The sequence below is a fragment of the Juglans regia genome, chromosome 5 (genome assembly GCF_001411555.2).
Source record: "Juglans regia cultivar Chandler chromosome 5, Walnut 2.0, whole genome shotgun sequence".
NCBI classification, from domain to species: domain Eukaryota; kingdom Viridiplantae; phylum Streptophyta; class Magnoliopsida; order Fagales; family Juglandaceae; genus Juglans; species Juglans regia.
The window spans coordinates 18,210,774-18,236,599 of NC_049905.1; the positions used below are offsets into that span (position 1 = coordinate 18,210,774).

The 25,826-nt window shown below is 39.7% G+C and overlaps 1 protein-coding gene across 1 annotated transcript; it reads right to left on the bottom strand.

Moving 5' to 3' along the window:
* LOC108979246 (protein saal1) lies at positions 1-24,434 on the bottom strand. The gene is made up of 11 exons (XM_035690309.1): positions 24,262-24,434; positions 23,168-23,545; positions 22,687-22,752; positions 22,388-22,527; positions 21,378-21,504; positions 12,686-12,837; positions 9,838-9,973; positions 9,374-9,458; positions 8,948-9,222; positions 8,666-8,802; positions 1-631 (listed from the first exon to the last, which is right to left on the bottom strand). The coding sequence occupies exons 1-11, from the start codon at positions 24,373-24,375 to the stop codon at positions 601-603; spliced, it is 1,641 nt and encodes a 546-aa protein (XP_035546202.1). The 5' UTR covers positions 24,376-24,434; the 3' UTR covers positions 1-600.
* Positions 24,435-25,826: the final 1,392 nt, after the last annotated feature.

Below are 25,826 nucleotides of genomic sequence, written 5' to 3' on the forward strand. Positions count from 1 at the left end.
TTCATCAAATAGTCTTTTTTTTTATTTGAATTTCAAATTGTACACAACCACCCTCCATTTAAAACAAAGTTACGAAAAAAAAATAAAAAAATGTGTATCATTACTCTAAGACAACTTAATTATCCACCTTTCCCTTTGCACAGTGTTTTTTTGTTTTTTGTCCAAACCCAAGTGAAATGATCTCTGCTGTGTAATCAATCTACACAGACAAGGGCAGCAAATTATCCCGCCTTTCACAACTCCCTCCAACCTCCTTCCTTCGCTACAACGTATAATGCATTACACTAATCAAGCAGGTTTTTCAGATACCATGCTTCTGCCCTTTATCTCTATATCCAATTGTCCCAAGGTCGTTTCAAAGATCTACTTTCACTCCAATTCTACCATCAAAACTGACAAGGTAAAAAACTGGGGCCGCTTGGGCTTATCTGGCCACAATTTCAATGAATCTCTGGCAATCTTGTCCTCAGCTGAAATTACATGTTCCTTGCAGGATCTAGTGTTCCTCCGGGCAGTATTCTGTAAAGGAGTTTTCTCCGGTGTAGCTGTATGAGGATGTATCTCAAGACCAGGACACAAGGATGACACCTTTAGCAAATATCAATCCATGAAGCATGATGCATCATTACATCTGTCATTTAAGATCAAATATTAGCAGGTGCCTATTAGTTCAAAACTACTTTCCAAACAGAATGGTAAAATGGGCAAAAGTTAAATGGCAATGCATTTCAGAATAAATAAGAGTTTTTCTTATGAGAAAAATTTAATCAAGGCAAAAAAAGGGTATAACCCAAAGTGAAATGAAGTATACAAGAGATTCTCGTAACTGGGAAAAGTGCTAAAAGATCTTGAACAGTAGAAACATAAGAAGCTACACTATTTTGGACCATTGTACAATGAAAGAGATGACTTGAGCTCAAGTATACAGATGACTTGAGCTCCAACACTAAATTTGCGTAACCTTAAAAGCTATGCGCATTCCTTTCTCTCCAAATATATCGTAGTAAGCAAGATGGGGCCATCCACCATGATACAGAGTATTGATGGCTATCGGGTTTCCCTTCTCAACATATTGTACATTCACCACTCAGGAAGGCATAACCCAATCTATCCCAAATAGGCCAAAAACCATGTTCCATATGCTATCAACCTCGCAATGCAACAAAAGATGACCCAATGTTTCCGTGTTCTTCCTCAATATGGAATATGAAGAAGCAGCTCTACTCGTTTGGCTTCCTTACCATGTAAATAAATACCAAATTTCCAGATTAAGAAATGAAGTCACCATTGGCATGACTGGAAACCAATACAGGTACCAAAAAACACAGCAGAAAGATGGAGAAAAGTAGTCATAGCCAAAGTAAGTATTTTTTTTATAAGTAAATGATTTTATTGATGATGATAGGCATAGTCCAAGTATACAAGATGGTATACAAGAGATAAGACCTATCTAGGTTGCAGTAATGGAAACAAGAAAGTCATGAAAGTCTAGACCATTAAAATCTATAGCTATGGCCCATAGAAATAAGGTTCTAAAAAAGAAGGATCAAAGTTCCTCTATTGTCCGCTCCTTATCTTCAATTGTCCGATCGTTGCGCTCCTGCCATATGCACCACATAATGCAAATAGGGACCATCTTCCACATAGCTTTGATTTGTGGAAAGCCTCTAGGAAGTGTCCAGCTGGCCAAAAACTCAACAATGTGGCAGGCATTACCCAGGCTAACTCTATTCGGCTGAACACTTCAATCCACAAAGCTTGAGCTATCTAGCAATGTAGTAAGAGATGGTCCACCATTTCACTTGATTTCTTGCACATGCAGCACTAATCTAGTATAATTACCCTGCGCTTCCTCATATTATCTGTTGTCAAAATCTTTTCCAGTGAAGCTGTCCAAGCAAAGAAGGTTGCTTTGGGGGGCGCCTTATTCCTCCAAATTCTTCTCCATGAGAACTGATTATTTAGTGAGTGTGTGAGGGATTTGTAGAAGGATCGAACCGAGAATGTACCCTTACCTACAAGTACCCACCACAACTTGTCCGCTTGTTGTCCATTCGGTTTCTTAGAATACAATAGGCTAAAGAATTCTTCAAAGTTGCCTACTTCCCAATCTTGTGCCGCCCTATTGAAAGTGATGTTCCATTGGACTTGATCCTCCAATAACATCATGAGATCCGCTACTGAACCTTCTTGATCACATGCCACCCGGAAAACTAAGGGAAACGAATCCTTTAGGGCAATATTCTCACACCATATGTATTTTATTCTAGATCCTGAACCCAGCACAAGTTTAGTATGGCGAGTGAAAACCCCCCACCCTCGTCTAATGTATTTCCAAACTCCCACTCCATAAGCCTCATTCACCTCTTTAGTACACCAGCCATCCCACAAACTTCCATACTTGCAGTCAACCACCGACTTCCTTAGGGCTTTCGGCTCCATATTATATCTCCATAACCATTTTCCAAATAAGGCCCGATTGAAAGGAAAAAAAAAAAAAAAAAAGGCCAAGGCCCGATTGAAAGTTCTCATATTTTTAATTCCCAACCCACCAGAGGAGATTGGCCTACATACCTTGTCCCAACTGACTAGATGGAATTTAAATTCATCCCCCACACCATTCCATAAGAAATCACAATAAAGTTTTTCAATCCGGGCTGCTACGCTAGCTGGAATTGGGAATAGAGACAGAAAATATATTGGTAAGTTAGAGAGAGTACTCTAAAAGAACCCCCCATGAGAGGAAGATCCACCAAATTCAAATAAAAAATACAATCTGAAAATTCTGTCATTGCTCGGTGCAGCCTGTTGTCTCCAGATCGTTCGCTTAGGAATCTTATAACATTAAAATCCTCACCCATGCACTATGGAAGATTTGATCAGCTATGTACTCCAGCAAGTTCTTCCCATAATAGTCATCTGATATTGTCTACATTCGGCCCATATATACCTGCAAATGCCCACAAGAAATTATCTTCCACACTTTTAAAAGAACAAGCCACTGTATACTCCCCTATGAAGTCTTCCATTTTCTCCACCACTCTTTTGTCCCACATCACTAAGATTCCACCCGATGCCCTATTCGAAGCAAGATCCACCCAATCCACATAGGGACAGCTCCAAATACTTCACACAATTTTCCTTAAAATAAATTTAAGCTTAATTTCTTGTAAGCAAACTATGTCTACCTTCCACTCACGAAGCAAATTTTTTATACGAAGAAGCTTATTTGCCTCATTAAGCCCACGGATATTCCAAGACATAATTTTAGGCTTCATTTTTTTTTTTGATAAGTAAAAATATTGTATATATCAAAAGGAGAAACCAGTTACACTGAGTGTAAACAAGAAAACACCTTACCCAAAATGACCCAACAAGCCCCTAATGACCCAACAAGCCCATAAAAAACTAACCCAAAGTACATCAGACCCGACCCCAAACCTTGTTTCCCGTAGAACTAAAACTCTACCCGAACACCAACCCCAACACCTTGATACCTGTCTTCACAATACCCTCCCTTTAGACTTCCCTCTAGTTGAACTACCACCCTTAGCATCGTAATTGATTGTCGAAAAGAGACGCTGTAACTTCCTGCTTTTCTTGAAGCTTGATTTGGTTTCAAGTGTGCGGCTTACCTCAATCGTAGTAATTAGTTCGTTAAATTTGTCTTCACATCCTCCATGTGAAATTCCCACGAATTGCTGAATCTCGTTAACTTTAGGCAGGATCCAATCTGCTATTGTAGGAAGAGAGACCAGGGGAGCCACAATGTCCCCATCAACCTGCACTCCCGACTTTAGACAATCCTCTACACAAGGCACCAATTCCAAACCCATTGGTTCTCCAATAACTCCATTGGTTCTCTCCAATGGTACCGGGGTTCCCATTGAAGATTCTGGGGTGACAATAAGTCCCTTCACCTCTGGGATAATGGCGGATCCTACTTCTCCTTCAGACCTCGGCAGTACACCTTTTTCCTTCAACTCCGATCTATCCTGTGTAGCACGAGGTGAATGACATTCCATTATTGATGTCTCTATGCCAATACCCGATGTAGACCCCACCTCAAATAACCCAGATTTCCTTTTGACCCGCCATACTCTCCTGGCTCTGGTTATAGGGACAGGGCCGAATCCGATTTTCCGTTTTCTTTTTTCTAAGCTTAAAGGATTTGGGCCTATCATGTTTCTTACCACCCTGTTGCCTCCAGCTGAAAGCCGATCTATTTTCGTAGACATGAGAGTTATTGCTATCTTCAACTCGACAAGTTGGGTTTCCATCTCCTTTAGAGACTTGTGCATTTCGAGAAGCTGGTCTTGAGGTGTGATTGGCAAACCCTCCACTCTCTGATCCCCCGAAGCATGTCCAGTCTTTAGAGCTGCCGCATAGGATTGCCTCGCCACCGGGGATGTACTTGGGTCTTTCTCCAAGTTCTCCCTCCCTACCACACCACCTTGTCCTTCCAAGCCGTCACTCCCTCTCTTACCGAAGGAAAAATGTCGCAGCACCTCCCCCATCGTTCTCCAACCACTGCCCCCCTCTTCAGGAATGAAAATAAAATTCCTCCTCCCCCCACCACCATACTCCTCCACCGCCATATAACGTCCTCGAGCATTCGAGCACCGATGCGCTGTGAAACTACGTCGACCTTCCCGAACAGTGGAGAAAAAATCTTGTTTCTTATCCTTAGTACACGCTTCTATGGCCTTAGTCAGCCACTGCACTGTTGTCGAACCCAGAACCAACTTAGATATCACCCTTCGACTCCTTTCAGTAATGGCCAACATGCTCCCCTCCTTTACCAAAGTAAAGGATTTAGATTCTATAACCAGCTCCATAGAAGAACCCATACTGACCCACTCTCCTTCCTCAACAACCATTCATCATCTCAGAGATGAATCTAAAACCTTTGGGAACTGCAAGCACTACGAACAGTTCGTGCTCACTGCAAGCACTGCAGAGATGCTGCAAAACGTGCTCACAGAAGACGCCGGAGCACTCGCCGGAGCCTTCAGGGTCGACGGCACGCCCAACAGAGTTCGGGAGGTCGCCGGAATGCTCTGAGATGCAAAAACAGCGATATCAACGTCGCCGGAGGATGAACCGACGCCGGACGGCCCTCAGCGTAGTCGCCGAGGTCCGTCGGCTTTATCTGTGCCGACGGCGCAGAGTCTCGCCGGCACAGGGTGGGTGGCGGCAGATCTGGTTCTTTTGCGCTTCGTAGTGTTTTCTCTCTCCTCTGGGCCAACGCCGGACGGCCCTCAGGTAAGTCGCCCGGGCCCGTCGGCTTTGTCTGTGGCGACGGTGAGAGGTCACTCGCCGGCTAGGTGGTGCCGGCGTCCTTAGGGTTTTACTTCCTTAGGGTTTTCTCTCTCCTCGCGAAAAAAGCTAGGGCTATTAAAACAGAAGGACCAGACACAATATTCTTTTTGAAATTTTTTGAGGAAGGTCAAGAGATTTTGAAATTTTTTTTTCAAATACGAGATTTTTTTCAAATTTTTTTTTAGGCTTCATATACGAGATATTATCCCCTTCCCTTTGGATCTATCTCAACTTGACCTACCTTCATAGTTCAATGACCACGTAAGTCTCTTTAGCTCCCACTGTTTCTTGGTCCTAGATTTCTTGAACTGAGTGTGACCCACCTCTATGGCAGTAAGTAAAACCATAAATTGTTCCTCAAAGCCCTCACACTCCATCCCCACACAATGTTGAATCTGCTTTACCTTGAGTAGCACCCAATCAGAGACACTAGACTCATTTGGTAGCATACAATTCAGGGGTATGGGCTCCCCTTCTCTAAAAGCCCACTGAGAGTTCAATGGCGTCCCCATCTCTTCCTCCCCGAACATATTTCTGCCTTCCCACTAATAGTTCCCTCATCACTTCCAGAGAAGAGAAAAGGCATATGTGATCCAGTACTAGTGCCCTCGTCACCTCCAAACAAAGGAACAGTCATCTATGGAGGCTCCTCTACAGTTCCCTCGGAATTCACCTCGACAACTCCCACAGAGTGACCTTGCCTTGCTACCCGAGCCTCAAAATGCTCCACAGAATGTTGTAGAGCCTCTGTCGTAATGGATGGGCCTTCCTTGCTGTTCATCGGCATCTTCTGGCCACAAAACGCCGAAATTACAGCGCACGGTGGTGGAAAGGAGTTCATTACCTTATCCCACGCTACTTTCGTCAGGTCCACCACCGTTGTCGGCACCTTCTGGACCTCCATCGGCGACTTCTGGAACATAGTCGATAGTCCCTCAGCTGACCGTGGTGTTCTTGCCACCTGTTTTGGCGAGATTACGAGATTCCCATCGGTGGTGGGCCAATGGTCACCCCCCTTTCGGACTCTCCACACGGGCTGGGGCCCGAGAGCCTCCTTTCCCCCTTTTTTCCCCACGGGCTGAAGCCGAATCTGGTTACCCACTCTACTTGGCCCATCTGGTCAGCTCTGTCCCTCCTCTATAGTGCCCAAATTTTTACCAGATACCGGGCCTAGGCCCTTAATACGCGGCCCATCTGTTTTCTTCATTAAGTCTGTTGCTCCTTCTCCCAAGCCCCCACTAGGCCCACCTCATTCCAGGCCCACCCCCATATCTCCATTAGCTTCAACGCACCGTATTAACCAATCAACCTCCTTCTGCAGCGTGCTCAACTGTGTTTTTACGTCCAGCAATGTACTATGCACGTCCCCTATTGCTAGGGATGATAAACAGTCTGGTCGGACCGAACGGACCAACCGTTTTGGTCCACATTTTAGAGGACCGAAAAATTTCGGTCCAATCCACGGTCTAGGGTTTTTCCGGACCGGACCGAATGAAAAATAAAAAATATATATTTTTTAAATATAATAATTATACAATTAACAATATAAATTTTTAAATATATTATTAATACTTGTTAATATTCTATAAATTAACAATATTTTTTATATATCTTCATCTAACCTATCACTATTAACAATATAAAATTTTAAATATGTTATTAACACTTGTTAATATTCTATGAATTAACTAATATATAATATCAATTAATTAATTATATAGTAATTATATAAATTAATAATATAATTTTCATCTAATTTATTATCATTGACCATATAAAATATATTTTTATTGAGTTTGTTACATAATCTACATTAATAAGTCATTTAATTTAATTTAGTATTTTAAATAAATTTTTTTATTAATTATTTAAAAAATAAAAAATTAGGCCTAACCGATTGGACCGGACCGATAGCTGGTCCGGTCCCTTTGGGTGTCCAGTCAAGTCCGGTCCGGAAAAATGATGGACCGAAAATATTTGGTCCATCGCCGGACAGGACCGGACCATTTGCAGCCCTACCCATTGCCATGCTGACAACAAGCTTGCCACCGCCACCCTACCACTGTACAATACGAGGAACTGTGCCAGTGCTATGTCCGTTACCCTTCCTTGCAGTTGCTCCTCTCTGCAATTCCATGCCAACGCCCCCCTTTCAAATTTCCCAGGGTTGTTCCGCCAGCAACGCCTCCCTGTATGTGCGAATTTGCAGCTGGATCCTCACTACCGATGGTCTCATCAGTGCTACTCCTCTGTAGGTGTTTCTCCCTTTGTAGATGAACTCCCACAATGCCTCCACCATCCTTCTCCACCCACTACCCTCCTTCTCTTCAAGAACAAATATAAAATTCCGTCTTCCACCCCCACCATATTCCACCAACGTCGTGTAGCGGCTGCGACCATTGGAGCACCTCTGCACTATGAAGCTACAGTTGCCTTCCCAGACCATGGTGAAAAAATCTTTCTTTTGTCCCTTCAAATAGTCCTCTAATGCTTTTGCCAACCATCGCACAGTAAGAGACCCCAGTAGCAGCTTAGTCACCACCCTCCAACTCCTCTCTATAATAACCAAGAAACCTCCATCTTTCACAAGGGAAAAATATTTCGACTCTATCACTACATCTTTTGAAAACCCCATCCTAATCACACCAACACACCAATACCCCAACATTAGTCTTGATCCCGCCCGCCGTCATAGGCCGCCCAATCTCATCAGAGATAACAAATAATTGTTTAACTCTTTTTCAAAGTTAAGAGTATATAATCATAGGTACATTGAAACTAGCCCCAGCCAATATAGAGATTTCTAATAATTGATCAGATTTTGACATAAATCTAAGATGCTTTTATTGAAACTAGCCCTAGCAAATCTACCCCGAGATCGTGCTCTTTCATCCCATTAAGTTTCTTTTCGATTTCAACTGCACAGTTGAGTGACTTAACATTACTCAAAACATGGGGGGTCCATCAAACAAAAAATGAGCTTGATGCTCAAGGTAAAATCAGCTAATATCTGGTTCATTCTCTGAAAGAAACTAATTACCAGGCACTGGATCACACCTTTCATCCTCTCACTCTTTGTCCATGAGTGACCTGGCACCTTTGTGTTTATTGTATCACCAACTTCAAACTAAAGTTACATGAAACTGATATGTAATAAATCGCTAAGAAAACTGTTGTTCCACAAGATAATTGTTCAAGCAAAGCTTGGAATATTTCGCTTGAAAACTGATATGTAATAAATGGCAAAAATAAATCAGCATTAAAAGAAATAGAAGCTGTGTATTTAACTTGAAGCATCGCAACAAACAATATTATCAAATAATGATAGAGAGAGACAGCGTACTTGGATGATTTCCGACAGCAATCAAGCAATCTATTCACACTGACATTATCTGGATGAAGTTCACCTGCCATATTGTTCTCTTCAGCAGAATCCTTTGAAACAATCCACTGGTCTAAAATACTGATTAACCTTCTAATCTGTCACAAAGGTCAAGAGAAACAAAATATTGCAAAATAAGGCAGTTTCAGTAAGTACAAGACATGGCAATCAATATAAGAAAGATAACCTAAAGATGCATATAGTAAAACAAAAGATAGGTTATTCCAACACATAATAGGATACAGCTGTAGTTTTAGCATTTGATTTTGTGCAAGAAGTGGTCATGCCCTTGTCTTTGTCGCTGCAGTCATCTAATTGGTAATCGAGAAGAATGTCTTCAATCAGATCAGATTTGCTTGCAAGAACTGAAACATACTGAGATAGACTTGATTGACTCATCTCATTTTCTCGAACATGAAGGAGTAACCTTGCAATGATGTTCCAGAGTGCACTTTGTGCTTCTAGATCATCTGAAGCAAAAGGAAATATATCAAGGAGCCCCTGCAAAAAAGGCAAATCTGGACAGATTGAAAGTGTCAATTCTAATTCTAACAGAAGTTAAAAATCACCAGGAAATACACACACACACACACACACACACACACACACACCACACACAAAAGACAACAGCATTAGGGAAAACTTGCAGAGAAAAGACAAATTAATTACCCTGTGATATCTCTGATGCTAAATCAGTTGCGTCAGAGAGAATATTTGCAATAAGTACTGCAACAGTAACGCAAGAGTTGGCAACCTGCAGGAAAATCAATCAACTTAATTAGTTCATCACAAAATTTTCGCAATTTTCATCAGGAGAGAGAGTTAGCGTCAATAGGTATTCACTTCAATTTGCATGATACTTCTCATAGTTGCCAATTATAACTATCTTACCCATCCAAAAAAAAAAAAAAAAACCCTTCCCATATAGCCAATTATTTTCTGTAGTAAGAACTGAGTCCAAAAGTTCTCAAGAATTTTATTTTGGTGGGAAAAGACAATGAATAGTTGATACCTCAAACAATAAGCGCATTAACAATTATCAAAATACTTGAAAAGAATTAAATGACATGGAACCACAAAATACACTTATCCAGTGCTAGTATTTTTACAAATTTCAGCAAGCTATAATGTACCTCAACTTTGTCAGTGAGTTTGACCATGTCACAAGCTAATATAAAAAGTTCCTTATTTGAACAGATTTCATGAGAATGACCATCTAAAGCAGAAAGAGCTTCAATTGCACGGAGAACTACATCAAGAACTGAATACCTGAAAATTGTACGAAAATAAAGTCAAATGCAGGAAAGAAATGACTATCCCAAAAAAATCAAAACTAGTCATCAGCGTGTTTGGGATGGGGAAACTGCACATGCCCAGACATTAATTAGGTACTCAAAGACCTCCTTGACACCTCATTAGTGAAAAAAATAGTATCACTGATTATCTCACTAAAAGAATCAGGGGACAATATAAATCACATATGGCATGAATTGCAGAGAGGAGTACATATAAATCCAAGTTACAAAAATCATGTAAGACATTAGTATCTCATTGACAAAATTTGAGTATATTTGTATCAGAAAATCATATATTAAAGGATGACTAATCATCAAACACCCACTGTTTACATACCAGCAACTAGGCTGAGAAACTTAACCCTTGTAAATTGGATTATTAGACAAACTTTATTGTTGAATACATTTAAACAGAAACTCAAAACCATCATATGTCATACACAGTGCTTAAGGTACTACATGCAGATTGTGTAACGTAGATCTCGATTGTTAGTTATTGGGCATGTGCAGAAAGCCAATGGCCAGTTAAGCCATCCAGAATTGGCTCCACGCTATTGCAATTGAATTTTCTCTGTTCAGTCCACATGGTAAATTCAAATTATCAATAACAATAGCCAACTGCGCCAGATAACTTCACTATAGGTCATTTTGAAAGGCAAATTTATTCAAAGCGCAAAGGGACGTAACCCAAGTGCACTAGAAATATACAATAGGGAACACCCAATGTGATACCTCATATTAAGTAGTGACTGTAAGTGGTGCATGTGATCCCACATAGATTGGGAGAGAAAAGTTCTTGCTCTTTATAATGATTCCAATGGGGCTCCAATTGTACCATTAACTAGTCATTTTGGAGTATGGCCTAGATGTGGCTTGGTCCCTACCTTGGGGCATTATACCCAACAATAGGGATGAAGAAAATACCACAATTGCATAAATTCTAAAAATCTATAGGAGCAGAAACTATTGTGTGCAGCCACCCATATATAAACAGAGTCAAATAAAGGGCTCTACATCACTTCACTACAGTTATATATGGTAATATCCACCATGAAGGGGAATGGTTGTGGCGGTATCATCAAGAAGGGGAGTCACCGTGGAGGGAGGTAATTGACTTCAAGTATGGTAGTGCTAGGGGTGTTGGTGCTCTAACGAAGTGAGGGGTGGGCATGGTATGGGTTTATGGAAAAAAAACAGAAGGAATGGTTGTGAGGGTTTTTCCAGTCTTATTAGTTTTGCGGTTCGAGAGGGTTCTAAGATCAGATTTTGGCATGATACTTGGTGTGGTAATCTTGCTCTCGAGGTGGTGTTTCCTTCACAATATCAAATTGCTTCTAACCGGGAGGCTTCAATGTTGGATCTTTCAGACAGCTCTAATGGCCTTTATCAACGGAATGTCCATTTTATTAGAGTTGCCCAGGATCGGGAAATTGGAGCTGTTTCGGAGTTTTTAAGCTTATTATACACTGCAGTTATTGGTACTTTGAGGAGGATAGGATGCTTTGGAAGCATACTGGGAGTAAGAAGTTCACTATTCAGTCATTGTACAAGGTTTTGTAAACTCAGGGTCATCTCTTTTTTCCTTTGAAGTGTATTTGGAGGAGTAAGGTGCCTTCCAAAGTTGCTTTCGGTTGGACTGCCTCCCTTGGAAAAATCTTGACCATGGACAATTTGAGGAAGTGTGGACTTATTGTCATAAATTGGTGCTACGTGTAAGAAGAATGGTGAATCTGTGGATCATCTATCATTGTATTATGAGGTGGCAAGGGCATTATGGGACAAGATATTTAGTAGGACTGGACTTGCGTAGTTGATGCCTAGGAGGTTGGTGGTTCTTCTAGCTTGCTGGAAAGGTCTTCAAGAAAGCCCCCACGGGGCTGCTGTTTGGAGAATGATTCCTTTATATCTTATCCGAGGTATTGGCTAGGAAGGAATCATAGGAGTTTTGATTTTTGAAGACGCGGGGAGTGCTCTTTGGATGAACATAGAAATTTCTTTTACACACCTTATGTTATTGGTTTTCTGCTATTGTACTCGATGGAATTAGCGTTCATAACTTTCTTGTATTATTTTCTAGTTTGTGTACTGTAATTAGGTGTTTTCTTTTGTATACTCCATGTGTACTTGAGCAATGCCTTTTTACACGTTTCAAACTTTATCTTACCAATAAAAAAAAATATCAATTATGAATTGGACAAAGACAACAAATTTACAAACACCAGTTGAGATACGTGCCATTAAGTTATCACTTAACCTCTAGATCCCTAGTTATGAACCTCTAGATCCCTAGTTATGTTCTTTTACAGGTATTTAGCATTATTCAGGGAGAATATTATTATTATTTTGTTCTCCCATATCTTATGTGTGCTTAATTGTGATTTTTTTTTATAAGTAATACGAGATTTTATTAATGCAAGTAAATAGGCATAGCCAAAGTACATAGGAAGTATACAAGCGGAAACACCTAAACACAAGCTAGGGACTAGGAACTAGTAAAGTCTGAAAATATAGTAACTGAAGGATAAACTGAGAAGAAATTACTAATACAATGAAGTAATTGCTTGACCAAACAATTGCATGATACAAATGTGTCACCCATTTGGGGGGAGAGAGAGCGAGAGCGAGGGGGGGGGGGGGTTTAATGTAGCCCTTGTGTCACCCATTTGGAAACAGAGTGAATAAGTACCTTTCAGGAATTCTTTCACTTGTTAATTTGCCCATCTCAAAAGTCAAGAGATTAATCAATATGCTCGGTAAACTCAGCTTCATCAAAGGTGGAAGGAGAACATGCACAACTTCCAGCTGACCTTCAATGATGGCTAATAATAGTCCAACACTCTGTTAAGAAAAGGAAGCCTCTTTCAGCCAGTGAAAGGTTTATTCAAAAGGAAATCTCTAACTCATTGAAAAGTGTATAAACTGTATGTTGAGCAATGTTTATTCCTCCAAAGCATTGTAGTTTCTAATCGACCCATAAATTCAATCTAGAAAGCTAGCTTTTCTGAGCAATCTCCAGAAAACACTTTCATATGTAGCTTAGAGGAATTAAAATGGTAGTTAAATTTTCTATGGTGTGATTTCGGGTAATATTTTGTTAGTCATCTCGTGTTGGAAATCATATGCAGTTAAATGCTTATCTTTTGACAATTGGTTAAGATTTAGAAAGTTTAAAAGAGACAAGTGTTCAAGAATTTTAAAAATTACTTTTAAAGCATGGAAAACTCTGTTTGTCTATTTGTATATGCAATTTATTGAAGAATGACCTAAAAGAATTATAAAACCCAGAAACCAACACCATTATCCAAGTTATTCAACCTGTTTTTAACTTCTTCTTTTTTAATCAGTTCAACCTGTTTTAACTTATTGTTGGGTTCCAATAAAACAAGTACTGGTAAACAGGGGAAAATTAAGGATTAAATAAAAATAATACCACAACATGTTAGGCCAAGAACTCTAAAAGTAAATTTCAGCAATTTTAATTTTTCTTTCTTTTTTTTTTATGACGGGGGAACCACCCCACGGCAGAGCCCTCAGGACTCACCCATAAAACCTAAACCCCCAAGGAGACTAGCACAACAACCCCCAGGGAGACTAAACCTAAAGATATCATACGTTACTAAGTTAGCATACCCAGAACCATTTTATTATTTTTTTAATAAACAATACAACTTTAACGAAAGAGTAGAGGGGTGCACAATCTTGGTGCACAAGAAGTACACAAAATGAAACCTCCAATAAGCAAAAAGAAGAAAAAGAGAAAAAGTCTTTGAAATCTAGAAAGCTAAGGGTTGGGAACTAATATGAGCAGCCATCCAAAGATAGAGAGTGCTTAATACTGAAGCTCTTAATTTTGTCGCCATCCCTCCCTTCACGGTCCTCAAAAGTTTGGTCATTACGTTCTTGCCAAATGTACCACCTTAAGCACAAAGGGACCATCTTCCAAACTTATAAATTTCTATGACTTCCACAAGGACATCACTAAGATGCGAACAACTTCACTCGCTGTGGCATGAGACCCACTCGACCAAAAGTGCCGGACAATGCTGACCATAATTCTCAAGAGAACCCACAATGTAACAAAAGGTGATCCATGTTTTCCCCCTTTTGCTTGCACATAGGGCACTAATCTACTGTTACAATGTTCTTCTTCAAATTGTTCATTGTGAGAATTTGTCCCAATGCGACCACCAAAAAATAAAAACTACCCTCAAAGGCGTCCTGTTTCTCCAAATACATTTCCAAATAATTGGAGAACCAACAGTAGGGATGAGTGCATTAAAGAAATATCTCCTTCTTTTTTACAAGTACGCAAATTTATTAAACCACATAATTAGGCATAGCCCAAGTACACAACGAGGATACAAGAGAAAACACCTAATTACAAACTAGGACCGGGAAAAAGGCAGCATAGAAATCATGAAAACAAATCCCATCCAATACAATAGCCGATGCCCAAAGTAACAATGTATGGAAAAAAAAATACTAAACCCTCCCAATGAATGTTCTCTATTTTCAAAACAATGTCCGTTCCTCTCATTTCATATACACCACATAAGACATAATGGCACCATCTTCCAAACAACGGCAATTTGACGATTACCCTGGATTCCTCTCCGACAAGCCAATAGATTCACCACCCTTTTAGGCATCACCCATGCAAAATACCAAGCCTATAAAAAATCTCATCCCACAGAACTTTTACCACTTCACAATAGAGAAGAAGGTGGTCCACCGATTCACCATTCCTTTTGCACATAAAGCACCAATCCATGAGAAGTATACCACGCTTTCTCAAATTCTCTATAGCCAGAATTTTCCCATGAGCTGCCAACCAACCGAAAATAACAACCAAAGAAATATCTGATCTCAAAGATCTGCCTTTTGGATGGGATCAAACATATTTGGTCCTCACCACCGATTTCTCCACCTAAAGGGAACAACTTGGCAAAGAACGAAGAGAAAAAATTTTTTTTTTTTATAAGTAAGAATGAAGAGAAAACCTTCATCTCCCAATGTTGGACTGATCTACTAAAGTTAACATTCCAGTTGAGCAATAAAAAACATGCATGTGCTTGTAATCGAAGCCTCCCTCCATTGTAATAGACAGAACAATATAATATGAATTTGTTTTGCTCTATCCCTTTACTCTTTTTCTATGTTACTGGTGACAAACTTCACAAACTTAGCTCGAGTGGAAAGAAAGACCAAGAGCCCTTTATCTTGTGCGTCGAACTAACCATGGTCATCAGAAGTCTTAACTTATAATCTCTTAACTTTCTCCAAAATTCAGTAACCTTAAAAGCTTCCACAATTCTCGATGAGTGGGTTTTCTCTCTCCTTATTTTTCTCTCCGTACACATGAGGAAAATGTTGTGTTTTCCCATTGGTTTTCTGTTGTCGTTGGTTGAGACCAGCATTTGTTAGCCTAGAGTTTCCAGGATTTTATGAGTAGTTGTATTGTGATGGGGTCGAGTAGGAATGTTGTTATTGATAAGAAATGTTTTGAGTTTATGAAGATGAAAGCAAGGTGGTGGAGAATCACTGAGAACAGTTGTCGCGCTGTGAATCATATCTTCATTGAGCAAGACTCCTTGGGGTGGCTGGCTGGCATGGTGGAGGAAGGTATAGTTTCAGAGGGTCCCTCTGTTTTCATCAGGTCGCGTAGAATTGGCTCTCAGGTGTTGGTGATTCAGAGACAACGCAACTCTTATGGGAGTTTCTTCTCCTTATCAGAGTTCGGTCAAGAGAAACAGAACGGCTTACTAGTGATTCCGGACGAGAGGAAAGGTGTTGGTTGTAGGAATTTTGGTGAGTTGTTGAAGGAAATTGCTGCAACTGCAACTTCCTTTGTTTTGGGAAGGGATAACAGAGGGAACCATCCATGAACGCTGCCTCCTCTGCTAACATAGGGGCATGAATTTTTTTCTTCGTACAAGGAGGCTCTGTCTCGAGCTCCAAAACTTGCAGAGGGGTCAGGTCCCTTGGTGAAGACGCGGCCCTGTGAAGAAGCAAGTGTACGCAAGCCTTTGTCGGGGCCAAGTTTGGACTCTTTGTTGCTGGCTTTGGCAGAGATGGAGACGCAAGTGGGTGGTTTAATACTTAATATGGGTGTATTAAAACGCTGCGTTGAGGAGGGACTTCAGGGGGAAAAGATTTTTGTGGGGGGCCAGGGTGAAGGCTTCCTTAATGGGCCCGTGTATGAGTCTGGGCTTGAGGGGAAAGGAATTGTTTCTGGTGGGCCTCAATTGCAGGCCAATTCCCCTATTCTCCAGCAGCCCAATGAGTTGGCAAATCCCGTAGCCCAAGGCTCGAAGCCTGTGTGGAGACACAAGGATGCCCACAGAGAAAGCCCAGTGTCGTCACTACCATTGATGGTGGGTCAGGTCTCCTCGTCGGTGGTGGCGAGTTCGACAGTGGTGGTTGTGGGCTCGCCGGTGAGTTATGGGATGCCTAAGGTGGTGTCGGTAGGCTTTAGAGTTGATGATCCGATTCTAAGTACCGCCGGAATCCCTGCGTCGGCGACTCAAACATCGGCATCCCTGAAACAAAACCCGACGGCTTCCCTAGCGTCGGCAACTAAAACTCCAGCAGCCACTGATATGCCATCTCATTCTACGGAAGCTCTCGATGAAGCCAACGGCCCTGCGCAAGCTTCATTGGAACAAGGGGGGGCTTTCGGATGGGCCGCCACCTTTCGTGGTGGCACAGAATTCGCCGCCAACATGTTATGGCCTAGTTCCCGACCCTCTGGTGACAAAGACTCTACCGGTGTTGTCCCAAAATCATTTGTTGGATGTGTTTGAACTTTCGGGCCTAGCAGTGGCACAGACAGAGCCGCCAGCTCCTTCTAGGCTGATTTCAGCTCCCTTGGCTGCGAAGGCAATAGCCCTTGCGTCGGAACAGGTGGTAGAAGAACCCTGTTTTTTAGAAAATACTGGTTCTTTGATTCTGTTTACGGCTAACATGGATGGAGAGGATGAATCTACTCCACTTTATTCCTTTCATCACAATGTGTCAGATTGGGTTATTCGAAGAGCAATGGACATTAAGCACATGATAGGAATTTCTTATGGAGATTTTGAAGCTGAATTTATAGCCTTACTTACAGCTGTAGAGGCTATGAATGCCCAAGCGAAGTCCGATCAATCCTTGGCTTCGGCCAAAAAAAGGGAAAGAGAACTCAAAAGGCTAGATTGGGCAATGAAAGAGGATGGAGGTGAGAAGAGTTCTACTCGGGAGCATAGTAAGGGGAGAGGTAAGATGGTTGTCCCATGAAGCCAAAAATAATTTCATGGAATGTGAGGGGGCTGCATGATCCTAATAAGCGGCTCCAAGTTAGAAATTTACTTTGCCAGTGGAAAGGGGACATCATATGCTTACAAGAGACTAAGTTGGAAGTTATTACTAGACAAGTAATTCGCAGTTTATGGAGAGGACAACATATTGGGTGGTCCTACCTACCATCAAAAGGTGCTTACGAGGGAGTTTTAATTATGTTTGACACAAGGGTGGTGGAAAGGGTGGAGGAGTATGTGGGTGAATTCTTGGTGTCATGTTCTTTTGTTAATTTAGAAGATGGCTTTACGTGGGCTTTTGCTGGGATTTATGGCCCTAATATTGATTTAGAGAGAGATTTTTGTGGGAAGAACTGGCGGGAGTCACTAATTGGTGGGGGCTACTGAGTTGCATAGGGGGGACTTTAATACTTCTCGCTTTCCAAGCGAGAGGTCCGGAACTTCTTGCATCACTCCAGCTATGAGAGATTTCTCTGACTTTATTTCAGAACAGGAGCTCATGGACATTCCACTATTATGAGGCACTTTTACCTGGTCCAACAACCGTGATTGCCCATCATGGTCAAGGATCGATAGATTTTTGCTAACACCCGATTGGGAGTCACACTTTCCGGATGTGGCTCAAAGAAGATTACCCCGTTTATGTTCTGATCACTTCCCCATCATTTTAGATTGTGGAGGCATCCATGGGGGTAGAAGGTATTTTAAATTTGAACATATGTGGCTTAAAACTGACGGTTTTGTAGACAGGGTCAGACATTGGTGGACTTCCTATAGTTTCCAAGGCTCTCCAAGTTTCATTATGGCTAAAAAGCTGAAAGCGCTAAAACAGGACCTGAAGCAGTGGAATAAACAAGTTTTTGGAAATCTGTTTCAGCAAAAGTACTCTCTTTTAGAGGAATTACAAGGCTTGGAAGGTGAGGAGGAGGCCAGATCCCTTTCTGATCCTGACAAAATCCGAAAGAACCAGATAGTTTCTGATCTTGAAAGGGTTACTTTGATGAAGGAGATTTCATGGAGACAGAAATCAAGGGTACTCAGGCTTAAGGAGGGGGACAAATGCATGAAATTCTTCCATAGGATGGCTAACTCTCACAGGAGGAACAATGCTATTGATACACTGATGGTAGATGGGGCAGCTTCTTTGGATCAGACAGTTATCAAAAACCACATTGAACAATACTATCAACAATTATTATCGGAAGAGCATAATTGGAGACCGAGAGTGGGTGGTTTGTCTTTTTCCACATTAGACCAGCACAGTGCAGGGTGGTTAGAAAGGCCATTTACAGAAGAGGAAGTGGGCAATGTTATCAGAAGTATGGCAAGTGATAAGGCTCCCAGTCCAGATGGGTTTACCCTAGGTTTCTTTCAAACTTGTTGGGAGGTGGTCAAGGAAGATAGTATGCAAGTCTTTCATGAATTTCATTCTAATGCTAGATTTGAAAAGAGTCTCAATGCCACCTTTTTAGCCCTCATTCCTAAAAAGGTGGGATCTAGGGATGTGAGGGACTATCGTCCCATTAGTCTTGTGAATGGGATGTACAAGATTCTATCCAAAATTTTAGCAAATAGACTATGCTCGGTGGTGGAAAAACTAATCTCAAAGCCGCAAAATGCATTTGTCAAAGGTAGACAAATCCTTGACTCGGTTCTTATTGCAAATGAAGTATTGGATGGTCGACTTAAGTCTAGAGAGCCTGGGCTACTTTGTAAGTTAGACATGGAGAAAGCTTATGATCATGTCAACTAGAAGTTCCTTCTTTATTTACTTGAAAGATGTGATTTTGGGGGAAAATGGTAGAAATGGGTAAAATTTTGTATCTCTTCAGCTCGTTTCTCCATCTTGGTAAATGGCTCTCCGGTGGGTTTCTTCAACTCCTCTCGTGGCCTGGGACAGGGAGATCCGCTCTCTCCTCTACTTATTTTATTTGTCATATAAGCTCTCAATAAGATGATTGAGGGGATGGTGGATGGCAGGTTACTCCATGGTTTTTCAATAGGGAATGGTGATCTTAACATTTCACATTTGTTATTTGCTAATGACACGCTTATTTTTTGTAGTGCACACCTCAGTCAAGTCCAAGACTTGAGGGCGTTACTCCTTTACTTTGCAGTTGTGTCAGGATTGAGCATTAACCTCGCTAAGTCGGAAATGGTACCAGTGGGGGCCGCCCCCGATGTGGAGATTTTTGCTTCTACCTTGGGATGCAAGATATCTTCGCTTCCTATGAAGTATCTTGGTTTACCGTTGGGTGCTTCTTTTAAATCTGAAAGGATTTTGAATAATGTAGTCGAAATGATAGAGTGCAGATTGGCTGCTTGGAAGAGGCTTTACTTGTCGAAAGGTGGTAGGTTGACTTTAATTAAAAACACTCTTTCTAACTTACCCACCTATTTCTTGTCTTTGTTCCCGCTTCCTACAAAGGTGGCTAACCGAATTGAGAAGTTACAAAGGGATTTCTTATGGAGTGGATTGGGGGATGAGTTTAGATTCCACCTGGTTAATTGGTCTACAGTTTGTATCCCAATCTCAGGGGGAGGTTTGGGGATTCACCACTTACCAAAATTCAATCAAGCTCTCTTGGGTAAATGGTTGTGGAGGTACCAAAATGAAAGGGAGGCTTTTTGGAAGGCGGTTATAGATTCTCAGTTTGGGGAAGCTTGGGGAGGATGGTGCTCGAATGAGGTATGAAACACTTATGGAGTGGGTTTATAGAAAAACATTAGGAGTCTTTGGGGGACATTCCGAGAACATGAACATTTTGTTGTGGGCAATGGTTCGCGTGTCCGTTTTTGGTTTGATACATGGTGTGGTAACCATTGTCTACGAGATACCTTCCCTGCCATCTTTGTCCTTGCAAGAGTTAAGGAGGCATCGATTGCCTTTCTTCATTCTTCAGTAAATGGCGCCCCTCAATGGAATATTGACTTCATTAGGGCAGCCCATGACTGGGAATTGGAGTCTTTTTCGGAGTTCTTTGTGGCTTTATATTCCGCAAGTATTCCAAAGGGCTCCGGAGACAAGTTGCATTGGAATCATTCTAAGAAAGGTATCTTCTCGGTCAATACTTTTTATCAAAAGCTTACGAACTCCGATTTGTCTATATTCCCGTGGAAGAGTATATGGAAGACGAAAGCTCCTTCTAAAACAGCCTTCTTTGTCAGGACAGCGTCTTTGGACAAGATTCTCACCATAAATAATTTGAGGAAACGACAGGTCATTGTCCTAGATTGGTGTTGTATGTGTAAGAAGCAGGGAGAGTCGGTTGATCATCTGCTTTTACATTGCAAGGTGGCTAAGGCTATATGGGATGATGTCTTCTCAAGAGTTGGACTGTCTTGGGTTATGCCTTGGAGATTGGTGGATTTCCTCGCAAGCTGGTCAGGACTACACGGAGATTCTCAGGTAGCAACAATTTGGAGATTGGTACCAATATGCTTGTGTTGGTGCATTTGGAGGGAGAGAAATGCTAGATGTTTTGATGATCAAGAGAGAACAAGGGACGAGCTTAAAGTTTTCTTCTTTCCATGATCTCCTTCTTCCATGATCTCCTATGGGCGGGGGCTATAGTTTGTAACAGACATAGTGTCCATGATCTTCTTCTTTCTATTGTATCCTCTAGCTAGGCATGTTTTCATGTATACTTCATGTGTATCCGCCTATTTCTATGAATATATTATCTTTGATTACTGATCAAAAAAAAAAAAAACCTTTATGAAACTATTGGTGACGAAACTAAAAAGGTATGAGTTGAGAAAATAAAAAAGACGTTAGAAAAAATATAAGATACAACTAATTTTAGATGAACAATGGAGGGAGCTCTGGCAAGGAGGGAGATGCTGCCACTACTCTGAAAGTCATTATTAGCTAAGTAGAAAAAAAAATCATTTAATAGCTCTAACTATCATTTCCTATATGATTTATTTTTCAAATAAAGTAATATACTATGGAGGAGTGGATGATGTACCTAAACAAGAGCAAAGCTCCTTGTTTCTAAACTATATATCATAGTAGATGCAGAAATGCACACACATTTACCAAAATGTCTCTAGGAAAATAAATCACAGACAATTTGCTACCTTTTCGATGAGCTGTAAATTTAAGGTATTTTCTGCAATCCATAAAATACGGCATAAAATATGTTCCGACTGCAATGCTTCAGCCCAAGGAATAGGTTCACAACTTTGAAGACCCAAAGTCAACAGCCTGCACAAGAATATTACCATAAGAAAAGTATACATATTTAAACAAAATAGAATATTTTACATGCTAGGGTGACATGTAGCTATGTAACACTGACTAACAATATTATAGGGTGTGAGTAAGGGCTTCATGACTAAATTACTGTAGAAAAATAGATGATTCGTATGACAGTGCCAAACAATATTTCAAGGTCTGATTAAGCACTTTGGCATCATCCACATGGGAAAGAAGAAGGATATAATGTGGGTCTCAAAACCATTATAGTTAAACATATGAAAAATATTTGATATGATTGATGCAACACGTAAGAAGTGACTCAAATACCGCCACCTGCGGAAGATTGAAAAGAAGACGTAGGAAAAAATAAAGATTATTTTCATTAAATAAATGTTATTTTAAAAACAAAAGAGAGAGAGAGAGAGAGAGAGAGAGAGAGATGAATATTTTTTTTTTTCATTTTTATGAAGAGGAACCCGGAGACCGTGTACATATGTGTCTTATACCCCGTTAAACCCACAAACCATGCAAAAAGAGGCATATAATCTTCCAATAAAATGTGGGAAACCAGTGAGTACTAATATGCACTTCTATGTTTTGTCAATCAATCGAGAACAAAGGCTGTTTCAAATTTTTCACCAGAAGATATAATGAATGCCAAGGAAAAGAAAATTCAAGAGAGGCATAAGACACTGATGCACATTGGCCACAAGTTACAGCGTAATACATAGAAGTCCAGGTAATTACAACTTCATACCAAACCGAAATGAAGCATTATGGCACAAAATATGCAAGTTGATACCAAAAATGGTACTAAAACCAAAATCTGAAAATATTCAAATCAAAAGACTAACTATGGTAATTACAAGTGTATATGACTATATATTACCGGCAAGCTTCGCATAGGCATTGAGTGTCATCTAAAAATAATTGATCCACAAGTATCTCAACCAATCCATTTGTAGACACTACATGTTTCAGCGGAACTTCATGGCAGGCAAGGTTTCCAATAATTCCAAGACTGATCTCCTGGAGCATTAAAATCAAGGATATCCACATGAAGCAAATTTTTAAAATTCCAAGGCTAACAGTTGACCCAAACACAGAAGCCAAGTTAAAAGAGGGAAGTCAATGACATTAATGAATCACGCAAAAAGGGTTTTGCAACAAAGTTGATGTGTGGTTTACCTTAACTCGCACAGATTGGGAAACTAAAAGGTTGGCTAAAAGTACTTCAAGTACAAGATTTTCTACCTGCACAAATAGCATACTAGATTATGGCAGGAACGAATTCATAGTTACATCTCTAGCAAAACGTTAAACCACAGTTCAGAAGCCTATTTCAACAAAAATTAATAATTTGTGGGATTCTTGCGAAAGAGAAGGGTGGTGGGAGGTGGATATATCAATACAATTCACCACATCTTTGGGTAAGATTTTTAATGACCATCATCATCACCTCATAATCACAAGCACAATCAAGAGTCCAAGACTTTCGAGGAGTCACAAGGCCAGGCGCTAGATTGTACTTATAACTAGCTAGTTCTTTAAATCAAGTTTTATTTGTTTAGCACCATGGATGAAGGTAATAATGACGTGACATGTAATCAGAAAATAGAAGGAAAAAAACATCACGATTAGTTAACAGGAGAAGGTGAAACTTGAGTACCATGAGTTCTGCATTAGTTTTACTTGCAGCAAGATCCCACAAAATGCAACCATACTCTTCCCAAGCTTCTTCTCCTACCGAATTACTAGGCAGATTAAACCCATGGCATGACTCTTCATTTTCTCCTTCTGTTCGAGCATTTTTATCATAATCCTGAACAATGTTCATGCTCTCAGACGTATTGTTTGATGAGTTCAGAACTTCATCTCCATATAGAGAAGCTGAACTTTCTTCCACGTGATCATTACCGGCTACTTTACTATCAACACATGCATCAACGCCATGAGAAGTGTGGTTATCACTTGCATTGGTTGGTAAAAGTTTCCGTATCAGAGAGATTATATAACCAGGATCAACTGTAGTCGAGATCTCGAATAACTGCATAATAGAAAGAGAAAGGAATCAGGGTTTGAATCTGAAACATTGTTCACCAAGGTTGATTTTGACGCTCTTAAAGTGAATTTATATTCTACAGAAATTTAAGGGCTGATAAATATGGGTGATTATGTATTGGCAACATCCATATCATCTCATTTAGAACTTTTTTTTTTTTTTATAAGTGCGGAGTAACTCTAGTACACAGGGTCTTATCATCTCATTAAGTTGGAGTGCCAAATAGTACTACAGTTAGTCTCACAATCAAGGGTTCCAATTTCAGATTTCAGCCAAGTTGAATGCATACGGAAAAATTCATGCGAGCATGTGAGCTTTAATCACAATGTACTGGTATGTCATGCACCAAACGTCAGGCAAATGACATCATATTAGAACCAGCATATAAATCTAAGCTGCAAATAGATTTTAATAATGAATATTTTAGACAAACACCAGGTACTCACATCATAGAATGCCCTCTACAACTCGTTTATACAGCAAGTAAAGCACAATTACGAGCAAAAACAAAGGGGCAAGAACAGTGAGGTTCGCTGGAAACGTTAACCACAACCGTCATCTATAAACTTTTGTGAGAAATGAACCAATGAAACCCTATTTACAGACTCTAAAGCCTTTAAGAAAGAGGGGAAAAACTAAAACACGAAGAATAGCAAAATTCAACAAACAAAAAAAGGAACCGAGTGAAATCAGATTTTTACCTCATCAAGCGGAGCAGACGGGTGATGTGCCGGTGCATCAAGTCGTGGTTCCCATTCTTCTTCATCGATTTCTTCTTGCTCTTCTATAGCGGCTGGTACCGTGTCGAGCGCCATGGAGCTTATGGTTATGCAAAATACCGACCAATTTTACTTTCTCAAAATGACGCGACCTTCACTTTCTGACGTGTGTCTGGCGCATTTATATTTACGGGTAAGAATATAAAATATATATTATTTCTATAAAAAATAGTTTTATTGAGAGGAGAATATTAAAACAAGGCTACATTCTTTTAAAAAAAAAAAAAAGAAGCTATAAAAGATGTTGGATTAAAAACGGTCAGATATCTAATCGTTTTTTAGTGAATTTTTTGAATCCTTCGCTGAATCGGTTCAATTAATTGATTGATTAAGACCAATTCAGTTGACTGATTTAAACCGATTCAAAATTATATTTATTTTTAAATTATCTAACAACTGAATTTTTTATTTTAATTTTTTGTACAAAATATAATAGAACTAAATATTTATTAACTTTTTCATCATTGTATTCAATAAAAATCGAAAAAAAAATTTACAATTGAGGTTAAATATATAAATTACATGTTTATTGAAACTATTTAGATTCATATCATATTTTTATTGAAACTAGTCAATAAATTTATATTTTATACATTATATTAAATGCTTGAATTTCATTATATGAATTTTAATACATTTTTATCAACATTAAAATAACCGATTCAGAATTGTCATGAATTATTTGATTCAATTTATTGAATCACCCGATCCATTGAATCGGTCCTTTCTCGATTCTGAATTCAACCCCGATTTTTCTAGCCTTGGAGTAAAACTAGATTGCAGTGAATTTTTACGTTCATTTCATTTTGGTAAATTTTTCTTTCTCTTCTTGGATGTTTGGATGAGATTTTGAAAGCATTGATCAAATTAAAACTAATTTCAATTATTAATTTAAATATTACTCTCCGATTAGGATTTGTTATAAGTTTTATCCCGAATAATATATTATACAATTCGTAGATAAACAAACATAAGATGTGGACAATACTAAATGCAATGTAATTCACATCTTATGTCTATCTTTATATGAATTATAGAAAGTCTTTTGGACAAAAAATTATAAGAAATGTCAATTTTATCTCACTTTCTTTCTACAGTCATCCTCTTCCCTTATTTCAATAGTGTAGAGCCAATGTATTTGAAAAGGCTATAAAATTTAGAGATGTCATGTTTTGGAAGGAAGCCATTGATGAAGAGATTAAAGCCATTATGTCTTAAAATATGATGATCAACAAAATTTGTCAACATATTATATCAAATGTCTAATTTATCATAGATTAAGGACAATAAATTTCAAAGTTGTTTGTAGACTTTAATTGAAGTTCTATGTGCATCAATTTAATCGTATGTACTAAAGTTAAAGTAAATACAATTCTATCACTATTTTAACTTTTAGGGAAGTCTCCTCTTTGTTTTTCTCTTGAGTGAATATAGTTGGAGTTTTCAGGAAAAATACATTGCCTCCCCCATGGAGTAAGAGTGTCAAA

Excerpts from the sequence above, each read along its gene's own strand:
- LOC108979246 (XM_035690309.1), bottom strand. The coding sequence starts at position 24,375 with ATGGCGCTCGACACGGTACCAGCCGCTATAGAAGAGCAAGAAGAAATC. Across the intron at positions 12,838-21,377 it reads ATTTACAGCTCATCGAAAAG|AGTGTTGGACTATTATTAGC; the intron begins GTAGCAAATTGT and ends TTTTCTTAACAG. Across the intron at positions 9,459-9,837 it reads AACTCACTGACAAAGTTGAG|GTTGCCAACTCTTGCGTTAC; the intron begins GTACATTATAGC and ends ATTTTCCTGCAG.